Source organism: Pavona decussata, unplaced genomic scaffold (assembly GCF_977016875.1).
Source record: "Pavona decussata unplaced genomic scaffold, jaPavDecu1.1 SCAFFOLD_51, whole genome shotgun sequence".
Classification (NCBI taxonomy): Eukaryota; Metazoa; Cnidaria; class Anthozoa; order Scleractinia; family Agariciidae; genus Pavona; species Pavona decussata.
The window spans coordinates 2,040,348-2,062,294 of NW_028145473.1; the positions used below are offsets into that span (position 1 = coordinate 2,040,348).

General features: G+C 38.9%; 2 protein-coding genes across 4 annotated transcripts in view; one reads left to right on the top strand and one right to left on the bottom strand.

Moving 5' to 3' along the window:
* LOC146481036 (uncharacterized) overlaps positions 1-21,947 on the top strand; it is a 175,559-nt gene that overhangs the window by 84,837 nt on the left and 68,775 nt on the right. The window contains exons 9-14 of one of the 3 annotated variants that reach the window (XR_014864522.1): positions 734-848; positions 1,733-1,982; positions 4,421-5,209; positions 8,065-9,295; positions 10,331-13,401; positions 14,205-14,962. Coding sequence is in view for 1 of the 3 variants with exons in the window: in XM_085108740.1 (XP_084964866.1) it covers positions 734-848; positions 1,733-1,982; positions 4,421-5,209; positions 8,065-9,295 (2,385 nt within the window). In the remaining 2 variants the exon portion in view is untranslated. Of the gene's footprint in view, positions 1-733; positions 849-1,732; positions 1,983-4,420; positions 5,210-8,064; positions 9,296-10,327; positions 13,402-14,204; positions 14,963-21,947 lie in introns of those variants that run through there. The other 2 variants (XR_014864521.1, XM_085108740.1) reach the window with 2 other exon arrangements.
* On the bottom strand, positions 13,624-14,688 carry LOC146481042 (uncharacterized). Its single transcript, XM_085108755.1, has 2 exons — positions 14,152-14,688; positions 13,624-13,776 (listed from the first exon to the last, which is right to left on the bottom strand). Exons 1-2 carry the CDS (start codon positions 14,686-14,688, stop codon positions 13,639-13,641), a joined length of 675 nt encoding a protein of 224 aa, XP_084964881.1. The 3' UTR covers positions 13,624-13,638.

Genomic DNA, 21,947 nt, shown 5'->3' on the forward strand with positions numbered 1-21,947 from the left:
GTAGATAATGTCTTGTGGCACAGAGGTTGGTTGTATGCTATAATTTGGATTTGACCTATGCTTTTGATTTGGCATACAAAACCAAAGGATGCCAGTTCTTTTGGGAATTTTAAACGAAACGTCAGGCAGGTATCTGACTTATTGGATTCCTACACGGCAATGTTGTAAAACACAAAGCTTACTATCTGCCTCACACACCTGAAAACTGCCATAAACGTACAAAATTTTTGATGTGGCTTTTGTTTTTTCTGTTTTTTTTTTTCTATGCGTTCTGACAGGCTTCGTTTGGTTTTTTGCAAATTTTGGTTCAAAACTGTTATTTGTCTTCAGTTTTACACGGCCTTGCCAAGGTATTTGAGCTTTGGATAAAAAAATGTGTTCGCCATTCAATTGTACAATGAAAATATGCAATATGTATTTAGTAGAAAAACCGAAAAAAGTTGCAGGCAGTGGTTGCATAAGCTTATATTGTTTTACTAAAACGAAACGCCTGTAACTGGAATCAAGTTTTAAGCAAGTTTCACCAAACAAATGTATAAAGTGAGTTGAACTATTACCGCAACGGTTGCACTTCTTTGTTTAGTAATATAATATCCTTCAAATTTGTTTTTGTTTTGTTTCGTAATTTAGGAATTCCAGAGGGCCTTTTATTTTTCGGACAAATTACAATGAACATTTTGTTTCTAAGACATGGACAGTCACTGCGATACTTATTTGCCATTTTTATTTAAAGAGCAAGACTGTGACAGCAGCAGCAGTGATGGTGGTGATGGAATTGATGCCCTGCGTTCTAAAATCATGGAAGTGTTGAGACAAGAACCATACATGGGAGAGAAAATACCAAGCAGGTAATACAGTTTATAATCTTGAGAATTAAAACTTCAGCTTTTTTTTTTGAATTTTATTTTAGTTCTGTAGACCAGCCAACTTACATAGATGAAGTTGTTGTTTCATGAAATAATACCTATTTGATCAACGTTTACCCCCAACACGGCTTCTTTTATGGTAAATAGGAGGAGGTAAATTATACAGCAATCAAAAAGCTCACTATGTAAATGTTGAAATGTTAATAGAATTATTATCAGTGTTATTTTCATGTAGCCGTACTGTTAGGTACGTTACATTATTATTATATTCAGCATTACAGGTTGGATACGCCTTGGTTCCAGAGGCTTTTCCTGCTCAGTTTCCAGTTACCTGCGCGAAAAACCTTTATCGCCAAATCAATGACAAGCCTGTTTAAATCGAGTTAGGTCAGATTTTAAGTAGATAGCTGACTGGGTCTAATGACGGCCCGAGATCATTCGAATGCAACAGTCTCTATGAATTGTTACATAGAATAGCCAAAAAAAGACTGTGAATTTTGATGTGATTTAATTGGTGGAAGTGAGTTCTCTCGACTCGGAAAGTTCTACGAAAGCTGTAGGGTTTTTTACAGTGAACGGAATTAAATTACTTACATGCTGCACGGCACAAATATCTGTTTTTCCCTAACGATGCCAGTATGCTTTAGGATAGAGAAACAGAAGCCAGGTACAGTTTGAACTATTACTTTTGTAATTTGTTATTTCTGCTTTGTCACTCAACCCCTTTTTAAGTAGTATTACTAGTTCACTTGCGATCATATAAAGGAATTACAAATGAACAGATTTTTATGTCTTTTAAAACTACACTAAGCCCTTATCTGATCACATTCTATATTTACTACACTTGCTTCTTGAAAACTTTTTAGGTGGGTAAATTTTGAAAGGGTGATTGAACGTTTGGTAGCTCAGCACACTTATCACACGAATGTGGACCAGCTTCAGATCTATGCCAAGCACGATTGCTTCATAGAAGACGATGATGAATTTTACACAATGCTGAACTTCTATCATGACCTTGGTGTGATCGTCAGACACCAAAGCACAGTTGTACTGAAGGCCCAATGGCTGATAGACCTCTTCAAGCATTTGATCACAATTCCTCCTTTTGGAAAATCGGTAAGAAACTTCATATTTTCTCCAAGAATTTTGACCTAAGCAGCAGTTAAATCTTGTTGCTGAAGTGATATGACATATGTTTTTTTTTAATTTTTTGTATGTTATCACCAAATTTACTTCATTTAATACTTAATCGAAATGCAGCAACAACAGCCAGCCATCGTTATATAAATGGTCCCGCTTAGCCAGTTTACCTCATCGCCTGATAAAGACTAGCATTAAGTGGTCGAAACGTCGCGATTTACATCTCAAAGTGACTACATCGTGAGACAAACGATAATGCACTTATTATTATTAGTGATATGAATTCGTTGAATATTAGAGAATCTGCAAATGAGTTTTACTGTTTTCATCGGCGAGGTTATCAGTGAATGGCTGATAGAAAAAGGTACCATAAAAGGGGCTATGTTTTATGTATTTTGGTCAAAGTGAAGCTTTGTTTTATATTGTTCACGAATATAACAATAGAGTTGATGTTCGCGGGCGTAAATATGTTTTTGGCCCGACTCAGGCTCATTTTAGCCCAAGCCGCAGGCGAGGGCTAAAATGAGTTCTGAGAAGGGCCAAAAACATATTTACGCCCAAGAACATCAACTCTATTACTATTATAATAATTTCAGAGGGCATTCAGAAAAGAAATCAAAGACAGGCGTTTATTTTACATTTGTTTCATTGTTCAAAACTATTCATTGTCGCATAAGCTTTAAACTTCAACAGAACACCGCAAAATTTGTCGAGAGAATATTGCTTCTAAGTTTTCAAAGGGAAAATAACAGAATTTTGTGAGCAGCGAAGACATGGTCACTTGCAAGTGTTAAAATTAATTGTACAAGTGCTAAACTGAGCAGGTTTCCCTCGACGAAGACAAACTGTTTACCTTCACCTCGCCGCCGGCCATTGAGCTACTACAGGCATTATTTCCACCATCGTACACCAGTTTCTGTAAGTCCTTTTCTCTAGCTAGCTGAAACTACTGGGAATTTGCTTCTTCGTTAGGTTTTTCAGCCATTTTGTAGCTCAAAACAATTTTTTTGCAGATGGCAGCGCTTCCAGTCAAACAAGCAAGAAATCCGGCGGCGCGAACAGTTGAATGGTTTCCAGTTCTGATTGGCTGGCTACGTTATGTTCTTGTTTCTCATTGCCTTAGAGCAGCGGGCTAAAATATATTTTAGCCCGCTGAATTTTCCATTTTAGCCCGCAAAATACGCCGCAATGCCCGATGAAATTATTATAAGTGCTGTTAGAACAGCTAGAGAATCTTATTAAGTGATTTGCTTAAAGGGAACATAAACTGTTATCAGTTTTCATCGATTTTTCCATGACTCAAGGCATGGCAAGCCCAGTAGGCGTCAAATGAAGGGTAGTCGGTTTTCTGTGGAACAAAAAATATGACGGTCAAGGAAACTGTAAGGGACCTCAAGGAAAGGTAAATTAAACAGAACACACGATTTTTTTTTTCGCGTATATGATATTCAGTTTTACTACATTTTGTTTTCTTTAGCAGAGCAAAAGTCGGATCTAGTACGTGAATGCTTTGTTGGTAGACGTTTAATAAAATTTTAGTTTCTGGCAGGGTCATAAAGCTCGTTCTTTCACCTTAAAATTGCTGCGATTTTGTAGAAATTAGCAATGATGAGGATACACGTTTAATAAAAAGCGGGTGACACGCAGTACCATGAACGCCGATTCAAGAAATGGCCATTCTTTTCTTTCTTTTTCTTTCATTTTTGTCAGTCACTTCAGACATCTGCTTGTCACTCGGTTAAACAGTAAAGGAATTCGAGTCCCGGTCGTGACGGAGAAACCGTTTCTTTTATAACCGAATAGTGGGTAATGCACTGGCAGCCCAAGCTCACTATCCGATAACATGAACGTAAAAAATACGTCGTTTGGTGAGAAAAAAGCTAAGTTTAAAGGCTCGAATAGATCGAGATTGTGGTTCAAGTTATCAAGGATTTCTGGCGAAATGGAAGGTGAAAATACGATGGAGAAACGTCTGAAGTTGTTTGCTTTTCACCGTGTAAAGTCGTTTGGTTGTTAATATCGGTGCGCCATGGGCCTTACATGTAGATGGTTTAACACTTTCAGTAACTTTGTGGCTCCCTTATCATAAGCTACTTCCGGTATGACTTCAAGTAGCATAACGGAAGGTTACCAAAACAAGATCACGCTTTTTTTTCCTGACTAATAAGCTCAATCACGCCGGGGAAAGGCTTAAAAAAATCTACGAGGCGTACTATGAAGCATATTATGACTTTATGGCTTAAGTCCATAATGAGTGACTCGTATTTTCCTTTCATGAATCTAACGAAGCAAATTAAACGAGAATCCCTAAAAAAGCATTGTATTTCTTATTTAAAGTTTATATATCTCTGTTAATCGGAAATTAGCTCTTTTAGACTTTGGTAATAATTTTACGTTCTTTTTTTTTCTGTTAGGAATCGCTGTGGTCCAAGCACTGGTTGGAAGTTGAGAAAACTGGTTTCCTCAGCATGGAACTCGTTGACCATGTGTTTTCCAAGTTCATCCAACAAGGTGTCGTCAAGGACGATATTTTAAACATGATGGAGCAGTTTGGTTTGATTGCCAAGTTTTCATCCACGGCCACTGGTGTCAAGTATTTCGTACCAGCACAACTCAAGTCGTCAGCTGAAGATCTGTTGAAATTAGAGCCATCCGCGTCAGATCCCTGCCCACTGTACCTTCAGTTTGAGGATGGTTTTGTTCCCCATGGTCTCTTCACTCAGCTTATTTCAAGATCCATTTCTTGGTGCTGCGAAACATGGCACACACCATTACCCAAATTGTACCAAAATGGTGCCAGGTTTGTTATTGCGAGGCAGTTAATCTACGATCTCATTCTTATTTGCAAGAAGAGCTTTATCAAGATTGTCCTGAAGCAAAGAAGCCAAGATGAAGAGGTGCCAGTGCAAGAATCGTTTGAGGTAGCAGTGTGCGTCCGTGTGTTCATCGAAGACACCTTACAAAAGTTGTCCCACGAGCTGCCGTATCTGAATGGATTGCAACATAAATTATGTGTTGCATGTCCATACTGTCAGAATGAATGTCCTAGCCACCAACAAGTCTCATGTACCCACGAGGAATGTTTGCATCTTTTTGAAATGAAACAGAAACAGCGGCTGATTTGCATGAAGCATGATAGAGTCCATGATGCAGAACTTTCAGTTGGTGCACTGGAAAAATGGTTTTCTCGGACTACAATCCAGGTAAGAAATCACCTTATTTCATTTATATGGCGCATTTTCTAAGAAGAATATTCGAACGCGCTTTACAACAAAGTGTGTTTACAAATACAAGTCACAGATTCCCGCTTTTACTGAAGCAAGGCCAGGGCACGCACACGGGGGACTGCTTCACAAACATCACCTTCACCTCTGTAAAAGGTTGAACAATAAGCATTTGCTTCATCATGAGAAATCGTTTTTTGATATCATAACTCTCATAGTACAATTCAGGAGCTAGATCGACCAAACTTTGAAAATTTGCTACAGCTACAAGAACAGATACAAAGCATAGGAGGTAATACAGAACAACGCTAAAAACTACATTGTACTTTACAAATAAACACAACAAAACCTGAAAAACCCTTTCATGTTAAACCAATACATACCTGAAGTGTAAAGAAAATGATAGTGTACGTTAGAGTGGTTTTTGTAGACCTTACGAATGCATTATTTTTGTACGAGACTAGAGAATTATCTTCTATTCTGAATTGGACATAGCAATAGAATAGAATAGTTTGAAAGACTAATGTTTACCACGCCAGATTCTTTCTGTCTAATTTAATATTTATACTAACGAATATAAATTAACCCTCAACCAAAAAAATCTAGCTTCGTGATCTTTCGCCCGTACCAGAAAAGACTTCCATTCATTCGAAAAATGTATATCAATGATCCCCTAACAAATAATGATGTGTATCTGGAATGTAGAGAATACGTTAAATATCTCGGTGTCCTCATTGACATTTGCTGTTAGAATTGACCGCGGAATCCCGTTTTTCCTAACGGGAAAATCTTACCTCTGAATTCGATGTATCAAAAACTGCTGGCTGTAGTGATGCACGACGTTAGTAACGACTGTGTCCCTCCAAACCTTAAGTAAAGATTCACTTCTCCGCAAATTGAGAGAACATTCCCATAACACACGATCTTTTGTATCTGGTAATGTTATATACAAAGATCAAGGCTTAAGATAAAAAGACAGTTTTTCTCTAGAGCCGGTGTGAAGCTGTGGAATGAGTTACCAACAAGGCTCCGGGTATTACCCAAAACGCTGTTTTAAAAAGAAAATCCAAATTGTACTATTTAACATCCTAGACTCTGAAGACTTGTATGACGATTTTCGATCTTTAGTGACAAAAGTCAAATCACAACTGTCATGGTTGTAGATTTCCGTTTTGTCATTCCTCTCCTTTCTACACTATCTCAGGTTTTCCTTATCTTTTCTCCTGTGTTGCCTTTAAAGAAGCTCAAAACAGTTCTTCTTCTTCTTCGTTATTTTAGTCCTCCCAAAAATCTTTCCTTGTTTTCGTATCTTTGATATTATAGCTCTGCCTTCTTACTTAGCATTAAAAGTCATTTTTTCTTTTCTGTTATCCCGACCCGCCTAGATTAGCTTTGCTACCTGCGGCGCCAGGAAACTATACATGTATATATTCACATAAACATCCAATAAAGTTCAGTTTAAGTTCAATATACGTATGAATGAGCTGATAACCCCAAAGTTGTTTCGGAAGCTATGTAGACTTGCTATATAATCATCAATTGTTCCTTTTGCAAATCTGGTTTGCACTGTCCACATCTGTTTCAAAGATGCAAAGATTTTTTCCCCTTACACAATTCTTTAGAATATGTTGCTTATTATTTATTCCTGAACTGCAAAGTTTAGTTACCGTTACTTTTCATTTTTTCCGTGGCCCTGCTCCTGCTGACAATTTTACTCGATTAGGCTTGTTCAATTTACGTGTGCTTTCTTTCCTGGTTATTAGTTGAAGTTCAAACCTGAAGGCTAACATAGCCTTCACGTATTCGTTATTTTCTTCCTTGTACACTAAAATATCTTGTTAGTCATGTTCATTTCCCAAGATGTTCGAAATTCAAGGCTTTGCTATAAAATACTTCAAAGTGCATTAAGCCGGTAATTGAGCACATTACCTTTCCTCAAAGTTAAGGTAAACTGTTAACTTAGCTGTTAAGGTAAATACTGTCATATCATCCCATTATAAGTTGATTTACACTGGCTACCTGTTAAGTTCAGAATTCAATTTTAAAACGTTTTGGTTGTTTTTAAGATTTTTTAAGGGTTGGCACCTTCTTACCTAAGTTCATTAATTACTCGTAAGCCTGTGTCTTGATATAACCTAAGGAATTCTAGTGATGTGACTCAACCGGCTTTGCTTAGTCATCCTAGTTTTAAACCCAAGGCAACTCTCGTGCGTTCCTCTTTGCCCGGCTTCTAAGTTATGGAATGTACTGTCAAGGGTGATTAGGGAAGCAAGTTCAGTTGAGAGTTTTAGGGCTAAGTTAAAGAGTTGCCTTTTCAAAAGAGCATTTCATTTTAATAAGGAGCTAAGATTATTTTTGTGCTAATAATTTTAAGATTATGGCTATAGATTTTATTTTTATTCTTTACTCCTTATCTATTAGTTTCTTATTCTTGAGTCGTTCTTTTATATTCGATATGTGTATATGCAGGTTAATTTTATTTTAGTCTAATTTTCATGGCGCATTAAAATATATTTACTTAGATATTTGCGCCTAATAAGTTCTGAATTATTATAATAATTAGTTTTTTAGTAAACTATCCACCCATATTCGGGATAGAGTCAACTGACAATGAACATTTATGTAACGAGCCGTCTAGAGCTAACGGTGAGTTGTGATGATGATTAATTAGTACAAATTGAGGCAGCAGTCAACTGGTGATCGTCATTCTTTTTGGAGCTGAGCTTTACGATTTATCTCAAAATTTAAGTTTTCGATGTATATTTTGGTATTCAGTTTAACATATTAAAGATATTTGTCTTCTTACGATAATGGCTATGTTTTGCAAATTACAGGAATCTAGTCCTTCCATCATGCTTGCCGCATCCCAAGGTGCAGTTGCACAAACTCTTGGGGGGATTGCCGACAAAGCTTTGAAAGTGACTCTCTTGGCAAGTGAGTGGGGTTCGTCAATGGGTGGCTTGTCAACCATAAACAGAATGCTCGCCATCTCACTGGCGAGACACCCCCAAGTTGACGTCACTTTCTTAGTTCCAGAAATTGCCTGTGGTGAAGAGGACGAGAGAGATGCTGGAAGTCACAACATTGCCATTCGGGAATCACAGAGTCGTCCAGGGTATGAACCCCTTGACTGGTTGAGCTTTCCACCAAGAGACCTTGCCATTGATGTTGTAATTGGACACGGTGCGAAGCTTGGTAAACAAGCCCAAGTCATTAGGGAGTCTCACGGTTGTATGTGGGTGCAAGTAGTGCACACTGCGCCAGAAGAACTGGGAATGTACAAGAACTACCCCAGAGCCATTGTCAAAGGTGAGGAGAAGAAGAAAGCTGAAGTAGCCCTGTGCAAATTAGCAGATCTTGTTGTGGCAATTGGACCAAAGTTGACGGAGGCCTATTCTTCCTATCTTCGGTCCTGCAAGAAACACCAAGACATCATTCAGCTGACTCCTGGTATTTTCCCTGAATTCTCAATGACAGAGCAAGCCACACGAGATGGTAAGAGGTTTAAAGTTTTAACCTTCGGTCGCGGCGATTCTGAGGACTTCAGTCTCAAGGGATTTGACATCGCCGCAAAAGCAGTAGCTCAGCTCAAAGACAGCTCCTACTGTCTGGTTTTTGTGGGCGCACCAGATGGAAAAGAGGAGGAGGTCAAAGATAAGTTGCTCCTGTGTGGTATTTCCAAAGTGCAGCTGATTGTAAGAAGATTTGTTCAAAACAAAGAAAGCTTAAGAGAGCTGTTTTGTGAGGTTGACCTAGCAATTATGCCTTCTAGAACAGAGGGTTTCGGGCTAACTGCCCTTGAGGCGTTGTCTGCCCGCCTTCCCATCCTCGTCAGCAGCAATTCAGGATTCGGGGAGGCACTCCGCGATGTGAAGTTTGGTGAATCAGTTGTCGTGGAATCTGAAGACCCCAGGGAATGGGCAAAGGCAATCGCATCTGTCCGTCAGAAAACCAGAGCACAACGTCTTCAAGAGATTGAAATACTGCGAACAAGCTATGATGAGCAGTATAGCTGGGAAAATGAGTGTGAAGCTCTTGTTGAGAAGATGCTGAGTATGGCTCATGGTAAGCAATGCTTTTCAATCGCTTTCTGTAGTTTGTTACATAAGAAATCCACTTGACTTTTGATACCATTTTTTCCTTCATTTTGAAGAAATGGGACACTCGAGGTGTGTGATATTTTTCAATTTTAATTGTCTGAGAGTGATGAGAATGAAATAAAGTCAAGATAACTTTCAATATACTTTCTTAGGATCTTAAGGTATTAAGTAATGTAGATCCTGCTCACTAGATTTTTTATCAGCAAGGTTTATAATATCTACTTTCGACCGGAAACGATGATGGGTTCAGGGAGCTAACTCAAAGCATCCGGCGGACTTTTCAGATTGGACTATTTCAGTTTAGATTTGTGTTTCAAAATGGATCTTGAAATTATTTTATATTCCTAGGCCGATAGCTGCCCAGCACTCATTTGTGATTGAACTGGTTTCCGTAAGGCTACCCATGAATCCTGATTGGCTATTAGTCATGAATGTATGCGGATTAATTGAAATGGGTAGTGTCACCTATGGATATTCCAATAACATATTTGAATCAAGGGAATCGTTAAAACAAGAGGTCTGTTTTGTCAACACTAACCTTGCTGGTGGTACATAGAATCTAACATTAATTATGTTTGGCTGCGGATGGATAGCATGGAGATGGATTGCAACCAAGTTTTTCAAGTTCTTCTTGTGTTATTTAGGGAAGCCGCTCAATCGCTAAAATCTGATAATAATTATTTCTCCCGTGTAGAAATCCCTCATATTTTCTTCCCGATGCTTTAAGAGCAATTTCATTTTAGCAAAAAGGTCCTTGTCAAATATTTGAGAAGTTATTACCCAAATACTGCAAAATCGTAGTGACGGTGTCCCTTTCAAGTGGTATTGTTTTTTAGCACTTCTTCTGATCCGTTTATATCTCTGTGCTGTATCCTATCCTGTGTTGGGTTTTCTTTTCTTTTCTCACATTTTCTGATTTTACTGAAAGGAATTACCCAGTTAGACCTTTTTAATTTTAGTTGACAGCCACGTAATAATTCATTTTTGCTTCTTCCAGAAGGCAAGAACACATAATAAACCAGATGTGTTTCGCACGGAGCAAATATGACGTTTGGCGTCCTCAAGAACACAAAGAGCTCATCTTCAAGTTGTGCTTGATAGACTGATAACTGTGGTGCTGGCTGCACTCATCAGTTACGAAAATAACTGAAATTAGGAAACCAATGCACGCGGTTCAAAGGTCGAACTTCGCATGTGCCGAACCTAATGTAAATTAGCAAAACAAAAGTTTTTGTTCGGCACACGTAAAGTTGGAAGTTTGAACCGAGCCCAAGTTTGGATTAATCATAAGCGTGAACAAACTGGACTTTATACGCGTTGAAGGAGCCAACGTACCAGTAAAGATCATTAGATTAGAGACTAATTCCAAGAATGAAGAGACCTTCGAGATGTGCGGTTTTGATTCTCGAAAACGCTTAATCGGCCAATGACTGAGTACTATCAGTTGGCATAGTGAGTGAAATAGTTATCAGAGAATCCAACAGCATTCTCATACGAATAGCACGGCTCAATAATTAGATGGTACTTTTATGTTTATTCAAATTATGGTTTATTCTTATCCAATTCCTATTTTTATGTTATTGATAGATGATAACTGTGCACACTTTATGTGGATTGTATATAGGAGGTCTAAGGCCTTAGTTCAGTCGAAGGTCATCGTAGGTGCCAAAAAAACCACATCCAAACAGGATTAAATTGAATTACAAGAACGCAGACAAGCAGCTAAGATTTCCTAGCAACGTGTCAATAATGGACCAATAATTATATATAACACTTACCTTTTTAGCATCCTACACGATATCCTTGCTTCCTTTATACTTAGTTGAATTTCTAAAAAACGCTAGCAGACTTTGGGTGTCTTTTTAGGTAGCTGATAAAATCGAAACTTCAACATCCTTTTCCCAGCCAATTGAACTTTTATAGATTTGCTTGGTCAAATTTCCGCCTTTTTAGGCCAAAAATTGGTTTCCAATATGCCACCAAGTGCCTTGGTTGACGTTCAAATGCCCTTTTCCAAGACCGGTTATTCAAGGTATAAAATCTGCAAATCATTACACTCGTAGTTTTCATACACCACAAAGCTTTTGAAGTCCTTTTTTTGTTTGTGCTTCAATCGTTCAATATACTGTAACTTTCTCATTAAACCACCAATTGTATTCCGTCAGACGAAGCATAACATTAACTCGACTCCAGTTTCCATTCAAGTTCTCAGCCTATCGAGCAAAGTTCAAATTGCTCCACCCGGGAAGTTTTTCGAGTCAAATTCCCTGGGGTATATCCGTGGGGATGGATATTGAAGTTTTGAATTGATCGCCACATAACGTAAATGCAAGACTAACGCTCGAAACGTCAGTTCTGTCAGTTCGCCACATAACGTAAATGCAAGACGGTGGAAGTTTACCCAAGTGTACCCATTAATTGTACAGCAGTACTTTTGGGAAAATTTGAACACTTACTCAGACAAGGCGAATATGACATTTGCGGTTACATAATGTGATGACAAAGCAAGAAGAGGTGTCAGAGAATTGCAAAGGTTATGCGAATCACACAGCAGGCAAACATTGGCACTTTCAATTTCTCCTGGACTTCAAAAAGATAAGGGAGTTCGTTTGAAAAGAAACTGTGATGTTGCATCGGTGGGCAATTGAAACGAATGTTTGGTTGCATAAAAAGAATTGATAAGGTAATTTATTTGGCCACCTAAAAAAGATTCGAGATTTGACGTTTCCAGCGTTAGCGCTTCGTGAGAGAGAATCAAGAAATTGTGGTTTACATAGTGAGTTGTGGAGCTACGCTATTCCTGGGAGCATGGTAAGGTGGAAAACAGAAATAACTTAGTCGAATGAAAAGCGTTTGTTGAATCTGTGGGGATTGATTGTTACTTTGGATTAAAGCTGAGCCAATACTTCATCCTCCACCAGGTGATCTCGGGGGACTGGGGAGAGAAATTTTAATGCCGTATCCCAGCCTTCAGTGTTGCTTTCGAATTTTATCATGGCGGAGTATATATAGTAACGCGGTCGGTTTCACTCAGTTTCATTTGAACGTCTACTCACCTCGCTGTCGCACGATACACAGGACATGTAGAATGATTGAAGAGTAATCCGCTTTGTTTAAGTAATGGAGCTGAAGATTTTAAAAATTTGAGTGTAACGCAGTTCATTGGCAAGGTGGCTGAACAGGTAATCCAATCCTTTTCCTTAAAAGGCTATTGAATCGCTCTTCCATCGATGAATACATCTTTATTACGAATTCTGTTTGATCCTGTGATGGAAGGCACTGGAAAAGACGTAAACAGGCCAGCTGCCCGGCTCTAACAAGTGTTGGATCTTTAACAACGGGATATTTTTCTTCAGGATTGGTCTCCGCACAAGGCGGTGTTCTTGGATAAGAATCTCGAAGGCCATTTTCGGTTGCTAGCTTCAAAGATGAAATTTCTGCGAAGATTTTGTTCAGCTGAATGGTGCTTGGGTCATTGAAACGCTGTTTTTTAACACATATTCGGTAAGGTGGTTCACAATTAGCTTGATCACTGACAGTTTCCTCCTTCCACTTGCCCTTCGATGTGTGACAAGACTCGTCGACTGTTTTGCTCGATGGGACCCTTTGCTCCATCTTCGGTAGTACGCCGACATCCATTACGATCGAGTCCTCTTTGACTTCCAATCCAAGAATATCGGAAAATGGTATGATCATTCTATTGCTTTGACTTGCTTCACTTTTTGTCGATTGAATGCTAAAACAACGGCTTACAGCACCTGGTAAGATTTTACATTTGAACACTTCTTTGCTGACTCTCGCATCCGAACGTTTCCAGGAAACGAAATTTGTTTCAACAGAATGCAAATGAAAACTGAGATTTGAGGGTGGAAAGCTATTTTCTCTAAACTTTGAAGCAGATTCTTTAGTCACTTGCGTAATCACGGTGTTGTGGAAGTTATCCTGTGCAAACTTGAAAAGGTCGTCGGCTAATGAATGGACATCTGCTTCTGATCCTTGAGGAACAATCTGAACTGCTGGGACGTTAGCCTGCCCAAGACAGTCTTCTGCAGTCACCTCTTCCTAAAAGCAGTAAGTGGTTTTAACTTAACTGACTGACTCATAATTTTTCGAATTTTGTACCCGAGGTTATAGTTTTTGCCCTTCTTTGATTGAACGGTAGCAAATTATAATTATATTTCATTGTTAATTTAAACCAATTAATTTAGATCTAGCCTTTTTAAAGTAGAATTAAGCCCAAGTGCCTATAAAACCAAAACTTTGTCCATTTTTTATACACATATTTTATTAGTCAATACTGGATTCAGTTTAAATTTTGCTTATCAAGTCAGTTTCATCATCACTTGCTCCATCATCTTCTCTGCTTTGTTGATCTTCAGAAGGTGTTTTGCTTGTGTTTGGAATTTGCATGCTGTCTTCCAGTTTGTGGTCAGCAAAGAACAAGTGCTTTACAGGATTAAAACCAATGCAATTGAATTTAGAGTAGATCTGAGTTACCAACCTTGGAAGCTATAAATTCTTGTTGATTAGGCATCGATGTACTTACAAACTTTGTTAAGTTATATTCAAGAGTTTCCATTATTAGATTTTGGCATTGAAAAATATTTGCTTGATTATCGCAACCATATTTTGACTGGTTTCTTCCTTCCCTTCACATTTTTGCCAACCATAAAAAAATTGTTCTAGCTTGTTGTCATTTAATTTCCTATATTATACACACTAAAATTCCAAGACTTTTAGTAATTTCAGTTACCTGCAAAAGGTAGCTGTTTATATAATTTGCATGATATAATTCATAAATAATTATATAGGTTTAATTACCACTCGTTTCACTCCGCTTTCTTTCTCAACAATTGCTTTCCGCTCTTTTTCAGCTTTCCCTGAAGATGATTTTTGTGGCGTGCTCTCTCGGTTGGTTATTTCGAAGACTTCATTTTGAAACTGCTGCCTGATCACCTGCTCTTGGTATTGACATCTTGATATTGGGCCGGCTCTTCCCCCAGAAAAAAGCAAGGATTTCCTTTTGTTGTGTTTATGTGCTGTTTCCATGGTGGCGTCACTGAAGTTTGCCAAAGTAATGGGAAGACCAACCATCTTTCCATCAGCAAGGGCCTTGTCAATATAGTACGGAACATATGTCACAATTTGTTTTAATGAAGGTGTAATGCAACCACTTCCAAAGATTTGAACTGCTTGAAAACCAAGGAGAACACGAGCATGAGCTCCATACTTATCACCAGTTAACTCCTGGGATGTCTGAAGGAGACCTTTCAACACTTTGTCAAGCCCACTGCAGAATGTGGTGAGAATGTCAAGTAAAGTTCCTTGAAACCCTGCTTCGCGTAAAATGAAGGACATTCTTTCAGGAAATGCAAGCACTCCAACTTCGTCAAACTTGATAGTTCTTTCTTCTATGTTTACTGACTTGGCCAAGCCTTTCTTAAGTGCATGCAAGAATGACTGGTCACTCCCCAAAACAGCTGTAATATTTGAATTGTATTAATTATCTAATAATTTGTAATGCATGGTTTAGCTACCAAAAAATATTTAAGGATTTCGTTTGATTTGCCTGTACACTTGCATATTTTGTGGCAAATGAAAAATATGATTACCACCATTAAGCTTATTGCAAGTGGAGTGTTTGTTTTGGTACACCCTTTTGCAATTCTTTTTTACTGGAAATTCTTGTCTTGATGAGGGCATACCCTCAGGAAAACCACTTTTGATCTGCAGCCTAGATGAGGTGTTAAGGTGGTTTTCATTATTTTGCGATCAAAAATTTTTTTGTCTGCTGTTTATATTCTTTTTCAATCAGAGAGTGTACCATCATATACCCGTCAGTGTTGTGCCTGAGCTGAGGAAGTGGGGGCTGGAGGGTGGGGTCAAATCTAGTACAGTTAATTTTTTTTATATTGAAGGGTATTTGATCAAAATCCTTTTCCAGGGGCACAGAAAAATAAAAGAAAGTGGTGAGATGAGCTCAAAATAATCCCCTCATGCTGTCCTTAACTACTTCCATTCCAAGTACATGTATACACTTGATCCACACTCTGGTGTCCTATGTTTGATGGTCAAATTCCCCAGTGATAGAGGGGGGGGGGGGGGGTCATCAAATGGTCCACATTTAACTTTCTCTACTTTTCTTTAAAATTGATAGGGCTAATGTGCATTATGTCTTGTGAATTGTCACATTCTAGTGTTAATTCAAAATAGGATAAGATACAAACCTGATGCAATTCTAGCTATCCTTAAACACAAGGTTTCTACAGATCGAAACCCAAGGTGGGCTGTACCTGGGTAGAAATCAGCAAGGGGTGTTCCGCATATATTTTTTCTTCCCATGTTACCCAGGTTTTGTTTTGCGAATTCTCTTCGCTTTTGCTTAGTTGGAGCCTTTCCACTAAGTGTCTCATGGAATTGTTCTTCCAGCACCTCAGTTTCTACAACTGTCCACGCTGGTTGTGGGCATACAAATTTCATGTCTCCAAGCTGGCTCTGATGTTCAGGGGATTCAGGGATGGGATAGGTGGACTTGGCAGATGAATTACCAGTTGATGATCTTCTCTCCTTCCCATCCCCACAGCTGCGCCTTACGATTGTAATTTCTTTCCTACTTATGGGATGTTTTATTGACTTGAGATCTTTCAGTTTTTCAAAAACTGGTTCAGCACACTTTCTTACGGTGTCATAGTCATCATTACCTAGCCAAAGGGCAACTGTTAAGACTGTGCTCATTAAATTGTATGGCTCAACAAGTTTAACTCTGACACTTGTCTCCCCTGTCAAGTGGCGAGACCATTTAAGCCACGGGAACCCATCAGTGTAGTCCATTACGATAATCTTATTTTGAGGTGTGATAATAGCACTTTGGGTGCCAACTTGACTAAGAAACAATGTAATGTACTTCTCAAAATCAACATACCCCACAACCAGCTCTCCAAATTGATTAAATTCAAGGCCAATTTTTTCCAAAAGTTCTTGCCTCTGGTCATTGAGTTTGCCAAAAATTTTATCTTTGCTCTAAATTGGATTTATTCCAATCACTGTTTCCAGTTTTTTGCCCCATTTGTTCCTGAGGGTGTCCTGCACATCTTTTTGCCCAATTCCAAAAGCCCCAACCATACCACAAGAAAATTCTTCAAAAGCATGATACTCTCTTTGGAACACTTTAGGCATGATAACATCTTTAAACAAAGTACCATTGCCCAATTCAATAATCCAATCACACGAATGAGGTAGATTACTTTGCACTATTTCCGCCAGTTTTTCTCTTGGGCTTGTTTCAGGCGGTGATCCTTGACAAAAGAGAGAGTTAAACTCTGGGTAGCGCGAGTAAAGGTCATTTTTCAACTTGACCAGCTTTTGGTGTACATCGTTAAGTGTACCTGTAGTTTCTTGTAATAAATAGTCCACGGGTGTCACAATTTTGGTAATCCTTGGCAGTGCATACAGTTGAAGTTCTTCATCCGTAAGAAGTTTACACAATTCTTTAACACGAACGTTCCTAGAGTATGGGTTTTTTTCATCGTCAAGGAATTTTTCTGCACATTCCTTAGCAGTAATACGAACTCGAGTCGTCACCAAAGAGTCTGGTTTATGCGACGGATTCAAGCGGAAGTGTTCATTTAAATTTTTCTTGTTCACGTAAAACTTGTCGCAGTTTTTATGAGGGCAGTGCAAGCGTACTAGGGCCGACTCCGAATTGCAAGAGTTTTCCTTCGCTCGGAAAGACATTTAAATGCCACAGTACGAAACAAATCGACCTGACCGGGGTTGAATTGATAAAAAAAAAGAGACAAACAAAACCAACAAGCAACATAAATTTAAAGTCCTGAGTCACGGCAACACTGCCGACCGGCCGGCGTCTCAAAACTGTGACACCCGCGTCTTCATCGAGTTCAGAATTCGAACATGGCAAGCTAATTATAAGAACATTTATTTAAACAGATACCAGAATCGATCAAGACATTCTTTAGCAAATATCAATTTTAATAGTGACACAAAAGTAAATTAACACAGTTTAAGGTAATATTGGAAACCAAATTATTCAAATAAATCTTTCAGATTCATGCTTACGGTTCAATCCGTCCTCAATCGCTTATCGCATCAGATGTCATTCTCCAATGACTCGAAGCTCTCAAGGCTTTACCTCCCAATTTCCTTCAGTAATTGCATTAGTTAAACATAGAGGATTATTCTTCATGCATTCTACATGTCATGTGTATCGTGCCTGGTGAGTTAACGTTCAAATGAGACCGACCGCACAAGGCTACAGGCCGCCATGATAAAATTCGAAAACAACACTGAAGGCCGCGCGCGGTTGTGGGATACGGCATTAAAATTTCTCTCCCCAGTCCCCCGAGTTACGTCACCAGATCACCTGGCAAATTGGCGCTCTAACTCTCCACGAAATTAACGATAGCTTTTCATTCGGCTTATTTATTTTTGTTTTCCACGTTACCATGCTCAGTGGCGTAGCTCCACTGCTCACTAACATACATCCCACAATTCCTTGATTCGCTCTGACGAAGGGCTAACGCTAGCAATGTCAGTACTCGAATCTCTTTTTACCGGCGGTGGCCAAATTACCTTGTCAAGTCAGTTGATAGAATCAAATACACTTAGACTCCCCCGAGTCTTTGCATTGCGTTATGTATAAACAATGACAGCCATTTCCAATTTTAAGTGAAACGGAGCGCAGACACCATTACAAGACGCCTTTCGTGTTTTCAACAGTCGTCTAACAGTGTTTGTTTATCAGTCAAAGCGCGGGTTAGGTGATTGTGTGCAGGTGTGCGCAAACTGTACAGTGCTTTATAAAAGTAGAAGAAGATTAAGTATTTCTAAATGACTGATGGCTTCTGTAGTTATAACTGTTGTCTCTACTAATATTAGCACTTGCAATGAAGACATCCAAGAGAAGGGCATAAGGAGTCAAATTACTGAGCTAAAATAGCTTATTCCCGTTTCTATTACAGTTTTACTTTGTTACAGAATTTACGTAGGCTATTTAATTTTTTACTATTTGCATACAGTTTTTATAAAAGCATTTCTGTTTAAACTTAGTTAACAATATATAATATCCTGACTTTATTAATTACCGTGTAGCACGAAAATTTTGCGGGAGTTTTATCATGAGGAGCCGCGTAGAGGTGTGAAAATTAATTAGGTTGAGTGACGGTTGCTATGATCGAATTCCCGAGTTCGAAAGGGGCAATCAATCAACAGTATAGTAAAGAATCAATTTCAGTCGCGTGTAATGTCTAGATCGAGCTTGCCGCAATGCAATGAAGTCTTTGTGACTAGAAAGCTTGGCTTTTGTGGAAACGCACAGTTAACTGGAAACGAAAACTCCTTCGATCTGTCCAGAAGCCTGACTACACATCGACCATCGGTAACGGAAAAATGACAATTTTTACTAAAGGTTTTCGTTTTCCCGCCAATCTTATCGGCGCGCTAGATGGTCCTAAATCGATGAACCATAACATCAATGATTTGTTCGCCCATCGTCTCTACGATGCAAATTTATAGTTTATTTTTCGGCAAGCTAATTTTCTGCATCATTTTCCAATAACTGAATGATAAATAAAGTCAACCGTCAACCTCCATTCGTCCGCAAAGGTAAGTACGATTTTTATGTACGTTATATATTTGATCACGACTCGCGATTTCGTGATTTGGGAAAAAGTGTAACGGCGTCGATCACCAGCTTCCATTTTCCACGTGTAGGAACTCTTAGAATCAGAGTCAACACAAAATGTAGTTTTAAAATGCCTTTTGTGATGATATTATTGTTGCGGGACCGTGTTAGTATTTCAGACGGTAAGGCCAAAATAGATACTGGCAATCAATGTTCACCACGCTGAGTGCGACAAAAGTGTCCAAAAATTAATACCGGCTAAATATTCACGGTTTTATTATGTAGAGGTAAAAGACATAGTTAGGTCACAGTTGTTCTCTCGGGTGTGTCGCCTGAGAACAATAAGCAATCGGGTGCGTCGCCTTTGCCTCGTGAGCTAGCTCTGATAATAATATTAGAAATTTCTTCACAGAGATTTTTAACTCGGCCGTTCTTATCTCGGGTGAGTCGCCTGATAAGGACGAGCAATCGGGTGTGTCGCCTTTGCTTTGCCGTGTTTAATACTCGCTGCACATCGACGATAACTTTATTTTTGCCCGGATTTTTGAGTTGTCTGGAGGTTTTTGACTGAACCGGAATTATTCGACTGCACGCAGTGAGTGAATGTTGATTGCTGTAAACATTTTACAACGCACTGGGGCTCGTATTGCACGAAAATGTGGTTTTAAACTGTCAACAGCAGTTCCGTAAACAATAGGCCTCCTGTAGCGATCGAGGAAAAAATTGGATGGCAAAATCGGTTGCTAAGGCGTGCGGCTTGCCATGTTGCGGATTGGCGATTTTTTGTGGTTTGCGGGAACAAATTTTTGCGGTTCGAGATGACTGAAATTTCTACTGGGAACTAATTTTTGCGATGCTCTGGTTCAAGCAGCAGAATATTTAGTGGAACAAACCTGAATATTTTCAACTTTTATTGAAACGGTCAATTGAGTCACAGTTCACTCTAGTTACGAATGAGAGACATATCACTGTTATACCTTAATGCGCAAAGGAAATGAACAACTAAACAAAAAGCCTACCCCTACCATGCACAGCCAAACACTGTTTCGTTAATATTGTTTACCACGACCGGTATTACCGTATATTATTTTATAAGAAAGCAGTATGAATTTTTGAATTACCGTAGCTGAAACCTTTCTAGGCAAACAGAGGGGCTTTCGAGTGAAAGATGTACTCCAGCTAGTATACAACTTTGAGACCTAACTGGGAGTGGCCTGCTAAAATGCAAAACTATGCGCTATTGTAACGCAATGAGACAGACTCAGTCGATAATAATAACATTCTTGTTCAGTTGAACTTCTGTACTTCTGTGCAAGCCGCCGCAGATGCGCCACTAGAACACGGTTGGTCTGCTGCATGATTCAAGTCTGTGCGTTCCTGTAGGTGACCCATTTGTGACAATCTAATGTACTGAATTGCTTTACTCTTGACAGCTCTAGTTGCTTTTTCCAATGAAAAATCATGTTAATGTTCTTGTTTAAGTCCAATATATATCGCTCGCTATCGTGGCATAAGTCTATATATTAAAAGCGCACATGTTTTAAATTTGACTGAAGGGAGTTAATTTTTGCGGCGTTTTATTTTGCGGGTGTTTTTTTCTGCGGGTACTAATTTTTGCGGATCGAGGTCAATCCGCAAAATTCGCAAAAATTAGAACCCGCAAAATTTTCATGCTACACGGTATGCCGTTTTGATGAATTGTCTCAGAGGTATGCAGCACGATGCTGTCATAGACTTCATAAGTCTTTTTTCTCTTACTATTGAAATTCATGGAGAGAGACGCGAATCGCAGTGAGCGCTAACTTGCGAGCCGTTAAGCGTGGAAAGCTCAGTGGTAGAGCATCTGACGTTATTGAGGATTACTTGGATTTCCTTTTTCCGAGTATGCCTGTGTCACTCACTGAATAATGCATAATTCTAGGTGTATATAACAGACCTTTTTTGTACGCTAGCCTCTCTGTGAGGCCTGCACAGGTTTAGCAAGCATTGCATTCCAAAATGAACAGCTCCTTTACCCTTGATACTCTTTCTATTTTATTTGCCTCCTTATTCATTATTTTACTTCTGCCCGAGTCACTTTTGATTGATCTATGATGCTGACAATTATTTTGAAACCTTTAAAACAGACACCACTAACACGAGCACTCATAAGAGGCGCATAGTGGCTCCAACACACCGTTTTCGCACGGTTGAATTCTTACTGTTACCATCCACTCACATCCCACAGGCACATCCCTGGGGTTTTGCCATTTATTCATTACCTGAGGCTCATTCCCAATCCCCAAGACTTAACAATCGGCTAAAAATAAAACTACTTCATTTTACGTGAAAATTGAAATATTCATTTCTGTTCTTTTTTTCTCAAACGCGCGCAGTTTTAAAACAATTGAAAGGCTTACAAAGTAGAGCAAACAAAAAATAAACACAAAAACCTTGGAGGGACTAAACAAGGGAGAAGTCCTGAGAACGTGGTTGCCTTTCCAAAACGAGTCAGTAACAGCATTAGAGTCATTTACTCAAAGCAACCCAGAACAGCGTTACTTGAATTGAACCGACCACTTGGAAAACCTTTCAAATTGAAGGCAAGATTACTGACAATTTTAAATAAGAATTGGTTACTTGTACGGTTTGTGTGTCTATGTACGCATTTTTTACTTTTTGTCCAGTGAGCTTTTCTTAGTTCCAATAGGATAAGTAAAAATCAACACCAACCGCTCGAACTATTTTTTTGTTTCCTGTAGTACTGTAAAATCGAATTATTGTGTCAAATTTCAGAATGTTTTAGCAGAAATTAATTATTTGGAATTCCCAAGCCAGAGGGGCCTGCTTTGACCTCCTCCGTTTCCCTTTGAGGAAGGATATGAAATTGAAGTCGCAGAGTTTCAACGTATGGAAGCGAAAATCCGATCACCACTGAAACAAATCGTCAAATTAACAGACCTCATTAGGGAGCTTAAGCAACGACGACGGCAACGGC